At 47.7% G+C, this 9,099-nt stretch overlaps 1 protein-coding gene across 1 annotated transcript in view; it reads right to left on the minus strand.

The window, feature by feature from the left end:
* Nucleotides 1-9,099, minus strand: part of TENM2 (teneurin transmembrane protein 2) — a 979,370-nt gene that overhangs the window by 115,287 nt on the left and 854,984 nt on the right. Inside the window, exon 13 of the mRNA XM_024753416.1 lies at nt 6,246-6,392. Within this exon, the coding sequence (XP_024609184.1) occupies nt 6,246-6,392 (147 nt within the window). The remainder of the gene's footprint in view (nt 1-6,245; nt 6,393-9,099) is intronic.

Below are 9,099 nucleotides of genomic sequence, written 5' to 3' on the forward strand. Positions count from 1 at the left end.
TTTTTTGCGGTACACAGGCCTCTCACTGTTGTGGCCTCTTCCGTTGAGGAGCACAGGCTCCGGACGCGCAGGCTCAGCGGCCATGGCTCGCGGGCCCAGCCGCTCCGCGGCATGTGGGATCTTCCCGGACCGGGGCACGAACCCGCGTCCCCTGCATCGGCAGGCGGACCCTCAACCACTGCGCCACCAGGGAAGCCCGAGGATAGCTTTTATATGCAACGGAGAATGGATTCTATCTTTTTTTTTTTAACCTCAATAGAATAACAGAAAACTGAACCCCCAATTCTCAGTCTCCTAAACAGAAGATTCTCTAATGCAATGCGCCTAGGAAATCAAAGATCTTATTTCAACTGGAAGATCCTGAATAATAATAACAGCCCCCTGTCGCCATGTGGTCCTCTAGGAGTTCAGCTGCAGCTAGTTCTGCTTCCCTCCCAAAGAAGAGAGCCCCAGTGCCTGGCCGGGTGGCAGTGGCCTCTAGGTCAAGTTTTCCTTCTAAGCATTAGATATATTGCTTTCCTCTCTGGGAGCTAATCATTTATGGCTCCAGTTACATTTCCCACAAGGTCTTTGGACTGCAAGGGGAATCCTTCTCCAACCCAATTAATAGAGCAATGTTGCACTTTTAAGCTGTCCCCCACCCAACCCATCCATCAACGTGATTTGCACACATTAATCAAGGCATTTACAATGGGTTCACCAAGCTTTCCCTCTCGCTAGATGAAGAAATGGGACTATTTGGACTTGTGAACCATAACTCTTCCAGAGTCCCTGAAGTCCCGAGCTTGGCTCTGCTAAACGCACAGACAAGGTGAGTTATTAATTACCAATTGAGACAAATGCCGGGAGAGCATCCCTGAATCACGTCAAGGCAATTTGGATGGTTATGGGATGGGGAGAGAGGGGGAGGCGACGGTCGGTGAGGAGTGGGTTTCATCTGTTCCAAGTGCTTTTGGACAGACTCCAGTGTTATTTCTCCTCATTTAGACCTGGCTGGAGTGCCCTGAGCTCAGGCCAGCATCCACATCTCTTAACCCAGGGCAGCCTCCTTTGGAGGAAAACAAGGAATCAAGCTTCACAGATGAAGGTGGGCTGGGAAATTCCGTTCTGAAGAGCAGCCTGACTGAAGTCCTTAATTTAGAGAGAGAAATGCCGATGCTGCTGGTGGATGGGACAGCCCCTACCAGGGGCTCCTGATCACACAGATCCGTGGAATTGAGGGAGACAAGGAGAAAGGCTGAAGACCCTGGGCTTTAGGATTGCGACGGGCTTTCTTTCCTGTCCTGCAGCCAACACCCATGCTCCGGGACAGTCCCTTCCTACCCCGTCTGCCCTCACACACTGGATTGTAACAATAATACCACCATGTTTATACATCTTGTCTTTTCAGATGGATTCAGTGAGCTCTCTTTGCGGACACTTTGTGTCATGCCTGTCTTCGTATTTCCAAAGGCCTAATGTTACTAATGTCTAACATTTAGTAAACCCTCAACGAATGTTTGTTAAAACATGAATGAATGGCTGATGGATGGATTCACACCCTAATGACAGAGAGTTAAAGGATTTTTAAATTTTGAGACAAACATTGGCCACCTCTCCAGCCAGGAATGGAGAGCACTTCTAAAACATACTAAAGTTATTTGCTCAGAAACTAAACAGGAAAATGTGTGTATATTTTTCCAATTACTTCTTTCTACTTGAAGTAAAATTCCCCTTTCTTCACTTCACTCCTCTTGTGTTCTGGAAATTCCAGGGGTAGAGGTCTGGGAATAGGCACCATGACATTGGGCTGGGTCAGCCCACCCAGGGGAAACCATCATTTGAACCAGTTTTTCTACAAATGTGGTCAGCAGACCACTTGTGTCAGAATCCTCTGGAGTGCTTGATAAAAATGCAGATTCCAAGATTCCATATCTGACTTAATGAATCAGAATCTCAAAGGCCTACAAATCTAAGTTTTAAACAAGCTCTCCAGTGTGGCCACGCAACACTGAAGTCTGACGAGCACTGGTTAGAATCTCAGTGCTTCTGTCCTGTGGGAAAATTATGGGTTAGGCGCCATCTCTGTGGATTCAGCATCCATTCTAGACAATAACAACAACATTAATACTGATAACATTAAAGCTAGCAGCGGCCAACACAGGAGGGTATCCTATGCGCCAGGCACCTTGTAAAACATATCACACACATTTTCTCAGTGCAACTTCACCCCTGTTCACGCAGGTGGCATTGCCACGCCAGTTTTACAGACGACAAAACTGAGACTTTGAGGGGTAAACTGACGTGCAGAAGTGGGATACAGAGACTGAGCCCCGAGCCCAGGCTCTTAACTATATGATGCTGCAGTGTCACCTATTCAGCAATCAGGGAAGTGACATGAGAAGGAGCAAAGCATCTAAGTTTCAGAGCTGTGCTGAAACAGAACAGAGGGAAACAAAGACAACTCCCTAGTGTGGCCAGGAAGGACACGGGGCATGGCGACTCGTGGATAAGCTCAGCTTCGGAAGGGCCATCTCCCACCCCTCCACCTCCGGGCCTCTGCCAACAGACTGGAGACAGCATCTGATAGGATTTCATGGGAGCTTCAGACGGGCTCCCAGGCTGGCTCACAATGATGGGAGCCTTGGGCTTCTATAGACAGAGGGCTGGGGCTCCTGATGCCAAGTTCTGGGTGATAAAAGGGTGGAGGGAAGGAATAAGGACTGTCTTTCCAGGCCAGAGAGCCTACCAACGCCTCCCCACCTCGAGGTTTCCACTTTGAGAGAAAATCTACACCCTTTCTCCTACCCCTGGCTGTGACGAACTAAATCTCACACCTCTGTCTTGGTGGTGATAATGAGATATTATCCGCCTGTCACTTGATCTACATGTTGTGTGTATTCTCAGACTTTAATGAGCTTGTATTTGTCTTCTGTAGCAAAAATATTTCTTTGAGTCTCTCCTTTTTCAAATTGGGGTGAGCAGTTCAAGTAAAGATCTCTCACTATTAAAAAGACAGTCTGCTCCCTGGCACGTCGGTCCGAACCGTTTCTACTACTTCGCAGGGGCCATGGCAGGTGAAGTCTGTCCCTTCAGAAGCAGCCAATGCTTCCTGAGTTTAAGCTGGTGGTCATATGGCTGGGGGTGTTGGGAGAATTTGAAAGCCATGGGAGTGAGAAGGTAGGAATCCATAAATTGTTTTGGGGGGATATTTTTTCAACAGGGTTGCTCGTCTAAGTACCAGAAAATCCAGAAAGTAGTTCAGTGAAAAAATTCCCAAGTTTCCCAAGGAAGGTACTTAGTACCATTCTAGATGCATCGGAGAGAAGTTCATTCATTCCACAGAATGGCTGGCTTAGGTCAGCGGCTCTCAAAGAGAACCTGCATCAGCATGCTGGAAATCTGGAAATTTACAAGCGATACAAATTCTCGCATCCTACCCCAGACCTACGGAATCCACCCGGGTAGGGTTTAGCAAGCTGTGTGTAATCAAGCCCTCCAGGTGGTTTTGCTGTCAGCTAACATTTTGTAACTACTAGTGTCTGTAGGCATTAGAGCTTCTTTGTCTCATGGAGGAACTCAGGTTGAAAATGGCTGTTATGGGCTTCGAATATCTATATCCATGTTTATATCTATATTTATATCAGTTTAAAATATTAAAAAAAAGACCATCACTTTAAACTTGAGATTTTTAAAAAATGGAGAACACTCCTAGATGGAAAAATGATTTGCCTCTTCCAGCTCACTTTGGAAGGGCGCTCTATTACTTTCCCCATTCGTGAGGTTTATAACAAATGTGTTCACTGCAGCTGCTCCCCAGGCCTGGGCGGCCGCTCTTACCCACCCACTGCTACGTTTAGAGACCCACACAGCTCTTCTGAGAACTGGAAAAGCAGGACAGAGCTTGGGGCAGAACTTCCTCCACCCCCCCCCAAACAAACAAAACAGTGATGTAATTAGCGAGCTACAGGATTGGATCTGCAGTTGATGAGGAACAACTTTAATATTTATCAATAAACAGCGAAGCGCTGAGCACACCTCCTAGGGGAGTAATTAACCATAAAAAAAGGCTACTCTGCACAGAGGAATCTCCTCCAAAAAAAGACCTCAGTCAATTGTGAATTGCCTACCTACAGCAGGTGAGACAGAATCCATGCCTACCCCTCTCACCTGACACAAGCAGCTCTGAATTAACTGGGAGTTTCTTTTTATAAACACAGTGCAGAGCCTTTTTTTCTTGGTGGTTAATTACTTCCTTGGGAGGTTGCTTTAATAGTTTCCGTAACAAGGCCATTATTGTCTTTAGCATAATCACTGCCTCATTTGCTTTTGTGCCCTGCCTCTCCGGGTGCCTCTTGCCTCTGCCTGCCTGGAGGGGCCCTGAACTGTGCTCCTTGGGCCGTCCTCAGGCTGGGGACTTGCAGGGTTCCTTCTCCAGCCCCACCACTTCAGGAATTTGGTTTTCTCCCGTTGGGAGCTGGGATCAGGGTGGGGCTGGTGGAGAGGGAAGTGGGTGGCACAGGGCACACTGCGGGAGACTTAGTCCCCCTCCCCTGGGCGCACCGTTCCAGCCTGTTTGCTAAGCTTTCAGCTGCTGGCACCAGCGACAGGGAAGAAAGCTAGGACAGCAGCTCCTTTCTGGAAGAGGAAGGAGTGGATCTGTAAACAACCGCTTTGCTTGGTGGAACCACCAGGGACCGGAAGCAAAAACAGTGACCATTACCAGGAAAACTAGTGCAATTTTGACCGTCTCTCTTGGGGAAAAGAATGTATATGGAGTTACGGCTCACTTTATTCAAAAATGAATTAAAGTGGCTTCTATTTTGGCTCTGTTTCAGGAAGGTAAATGAATGAATGGGAGCTCTGTAAACTGCATCAATCTATAATCTTTTTTTTTGACTGGTGTACCCCTATCAGCGTACGCACATTTGTTTACTTACGAATTGTAGACATGTTACAACTGCAATCATAGGTTACGGAAAGTGTAAAATGTCTATCAGGAGGATGAAGAAAAAGAAAAATAGCGTGTCTGATACTTTCAGCCTTAACCCGATGGATTGCACCTCACTCTGGACATCAGTGAAGCTTACTGACCCCTTGGGGCCATGAGGGCAGGGGCTGACAGTCCCAGAGCCCAGGGACTGGCACATACAAGACAATACATATTTTTGTTAAATAATCAGACTCATACCCTCTTATACACTGAAATAGCTTCTGCCCTGAGGGGATTCTGACCAGTTAGTCATTTTGGTAGGGGTGGATGACAAGCTGGTACTAACGATACGGGAGCATGAATCTGTGTTCTCAGGAAATCACGTGGTCCATATGCTACTGCACCCCCATTTAGCCCCAGAATCTTAGCACCCCACCAGGAAACAACACAGGAAAATTCAGCTAGGCGTACAGAACAGAGGTTAGCAAACTTCCTGTAAGGGGTCAGAGAGTGCAAATTTTAGGCTTCGTCTCGGCCAACTAACCAACATTGCCTCTGAGGGTGAAAGCAGGACTAACATAAATGAATAGTCGTGTCTGTGCTCCAACAAAACTCTACTTTTGGACACTGAAATTTGAATTCCACATAGTTTTCATGTGTTGTGAAATATTCTCCTTCTTTAGGTTTTATTCCCCCCAGACGTTAAAAATGTAAAAACCATCTTTTGCTCGCAGGCCGGTACAAAACCAGGCAGTGGGTCGGATTTGGCCCAAGGGCTGTGGTTTGCCAACCACTGGGTAGAACATGGACTTTGGAGTCAGAGCTGGGTTTGGGTCATGATTTTACTATTGGTGACTCAGTTATCTTTAAAAAGTTACTTAATTGCTCTCTAGGCCTTCCCTGGTTTCCTCATTTGTAAAAGTAACACCTCAAAGGGCTGAAAGGATGAAGGGATGCACTGCTTACCACCTCTTAGCTCAGGGTGAGCACATACTGTCATCACCAGCACAGATTTGTTTGTAACTCCCTGCCCTGGAAGGCCTGGCAGGGACGGTCACCCAAAGGCAAAGCCAGGGCCCGGCCACCTTTCTGTGGCAATGCGTACTTGAGAAACCAAAGCCAGCATCCAATCCCAGTGCCTCCAGCCCATGTCTCCAGGAGTCCCCGTTGGCCCAAGGATGCCCGTTCTCCGCTGCGCTTGCTTCAAAGGAAATGTTACAACAACATTTGACAATAGCTGAGGGGAGGTCTTTCAGGATAAAGGACTCACGATGACCATCTATAAACAATGCTCTGCTCTTGAGGGGCTGGGAGTTAGAAGACGCTCGCTCACCTCCCTCATTATCCTTGTTATCCGCACAGGAGGTTTCCATGGCAACGTTGCATCCAGGCCCTCTCCAGCCGGTCTGGCAGACACACTGCCAGCTGTTCTGACCCAGTGTGCATCTCCCGTTGCCGTTGCACAAATCGGGGCAGCCATCTGGTTGGAGAAATGGAGAGAATGAGAAGGAGGAACGTGAGGCCGCGCTGGGGCAGCAGGGGAGCCATGCAAAGGGGGAGCAAGGCCACAGGGCGGCCGCTGGGCCAGCCGCAGAATGGGGCCCGGACCTGCCTCGGGAAGTCGGGGAAGCAGGCGACTCGTGCGGTTGCAAGACGTTAGCAGGGGCCCAGATGCAGAGGATCCCCAATGACACTGACCTGTGCGTAGGGGTCTGAGGCAACCTTCCCCAAGTGGGGAACATTCCGGAAAGCTAAACTAGCCCTGAGCTTACAACACACCTAGCTAGGCCATTATTTCCAGCCCGCTGGCTCCGGATGGATGCTACCTCAAGAAAAATCTTTTCTTTCTTTCTGTTTTCAGAAGAGCCTTCTGCAGAAGAGAGAAAATTCCCTATCAACCCAGGGTGGAGGCAGAGTGCCCTCCATCTTTCAGAATTTTAAAGCTAAATTTACATGCGATTAGCACGAGCTTCTTATGACCAAGAGCTGGATGGTTCTGCTGGGCTATTTTCATATTTTTGTAGTACTACGCTTTAAGGGGCACTTAAAAATGTTGGCTGCCAATCATTCAACCTATTTATGGCATGATTTTAAAATAATGCAGGATCGGAAGGCTGGGGAAAGAGTAGGTGCTCAGTGCCATGAATCGGGAAAAGACAGAGGGATGCCTATGCCCGTGGGGGACGGCAGTGGGGTTCGAGTGATTCCTATTTTGTGGTTTTCTTTTCCTTTTGCGGGTGTGTGTGCGTGAAATCAGCAGCCTACCTCATTCCCTAATTGCTCCAGCACCCAAAACACTTGCAGCTATTACTCTCCTGACCTGAGCGTGGGCAAAGAGAGCCTGGATAAAGAGAGCCTGGATGAGGAAGGAAGAGAAAGAGCTGGGGGCACTATAGTGAGATGGGGAGTCTCTGTGGCAGAGCCTCTGTCGCCATTTATCAGCTGTAGAGAGAAGCACAGGATCGGTAGGATGTGGCCACACTCACAGAACCTACTTGCTGGCAAGAATTCCTAGATACCTTTTTATTTTTCTTCCCTTTAAGGGCTTTACTGAGGTGTAATTTACATACCGTAAAATTCACCTGTTTTAAGTGTACTGTAAAAGGCAATGACTTCGAGGAAATTTACGGCATTGTGCGACCTCGGTATGTTTCCCTACTACCTTTAAGACCATTAATTTAATTGTCCTCAGAAAATAACTCTCCTGAATCTCTCTCTCTCTCTCTCTCTCTCTCTCTCTCTCTCATTCTGTCTTGACGTCTGCTACCATCTCTATCTCCATCTCTTTCTATATCTATTTTTAAACTACACAAAGAGCAGGGTAGCTTGGGCCATGGCGGAGGGAGCACTTTGTAATGATGGAGGTAATTGATTTGAAACCTTTGTGGCCCACATCTTCTGAATCGAAAGTGTGCACCTCCCCCCTACTTCTCTCTCCAGCGTTCCAGAGGCCGTCACCTGGCAGCCTTCCTCTCTTCCCTCGAGTACCCCTTACAAGAATGCGAATAAACCTAATTTGTGCAAGTGGCAGCGGTGGGAATTTAAAGGACTCCTCCTGAGAAGAAAGGGCTGGAGGGTTTGAAATTGAGTTGAAATTTACTTCTTTAAGGAGTTTCACTCCTCAACGCTTATTCCCTCCCATCCTTTCCAGAATGTGGTATGCATGGGTTAGGACCTGGGAGAACAAGGTAAGCAACAGAGGAGACGTGCCACGTGCAGAGGTCTCCGGAAGGAAGACGAGCTGTCTTGAGAGGAGGAATGAGGAGATGATTACCTGCGAATCTTTTCTTTAGTTGAAGAACCTGGCACTAAACCCACGATGTGAGCAAATCATCAGTGTTTGCATATCTGAAAAAAGACTTAACTTGTCCCCATACCTATCCTCACAAAAAGAGTCACATTTCCATACCTTCCTTACCAAGGAGGTGACCACAGCCCTACCTGGAATACCTGTGACTCTCCGCCTTTATACCTTGAGAGAGAGCACTGGGAAGGGTGGCCAGCCCCAGTGGGTGTCAGAGAAATGCCACAAATATTTCTGCAGGAGCAAAATGCAACTCAGTAGGAAAAGCCCAAGGGACATTTCACAAATTCTCGAGGAAAAGAGAGTATCTTCAACCTCCAGCCACCCCCAGCTTTACAGTTTCTACCAGTAAGTTTTAGGGAATGGATCACAGAGAATACACTACATGACAGACCTACCAGCATTCACCTGGCACGGTATCTATTATATGTGCTTTGTTATTTAGCTACTTTGAGGTCTCATGTTTGAATAAAATCATGCACAAAGTCTCAACAGAAGCCTCACTGTGTAGGAAACCCACGTCCACTACATAAAAGTCAAATTTGCGAAGAACACTATACTAGCATGTCAGTCAGAGATATGCGCTCAAAATGTGCAGGCTCCTAGGTTGAACCAGGCTTTTTTCCCCCTTCTCTTTCTCTCTCGATTCCCCCCCTTCTCCCCTGACCCACTGAAGCGAGATAAACAGACCACAGTCGTGGGTTTTCTCCACATCGTGTGAGGAAGATGAAAACACAAACAGTGGGAAGCTCGCAAATTTCTGAGACGTTCTGGGGCAGCTGGGAAATAATGGACGGGACTTTGTTTTTTAGCTCGAAGAGGAAGAAAGCAGCCTTGGCGAATGCGTGGCGTTGCTAGGCAACCCCAAGCTTACCCCCCCCCC

Source organism: Neophocaena asiaeorientalis, unplaced genomic scaffold (genome assembly GCF_003031525.2).
Source record: "Neophocaena asiaeorientalis asiaeorientalis breed wild unplaced genomic scaffold, Neophocaena_asiaeorientalis_V1.1 scaffold268, whole genome shotgun sequence".
Classification (NCBI taxonomy): domain Eukaryota; kingdom Metazoa; phylum Chordata; class Mammalia; order Artiodactyla; family Phocoenidae; genus Neophocaena; species Neophocaena asiaeorientalis.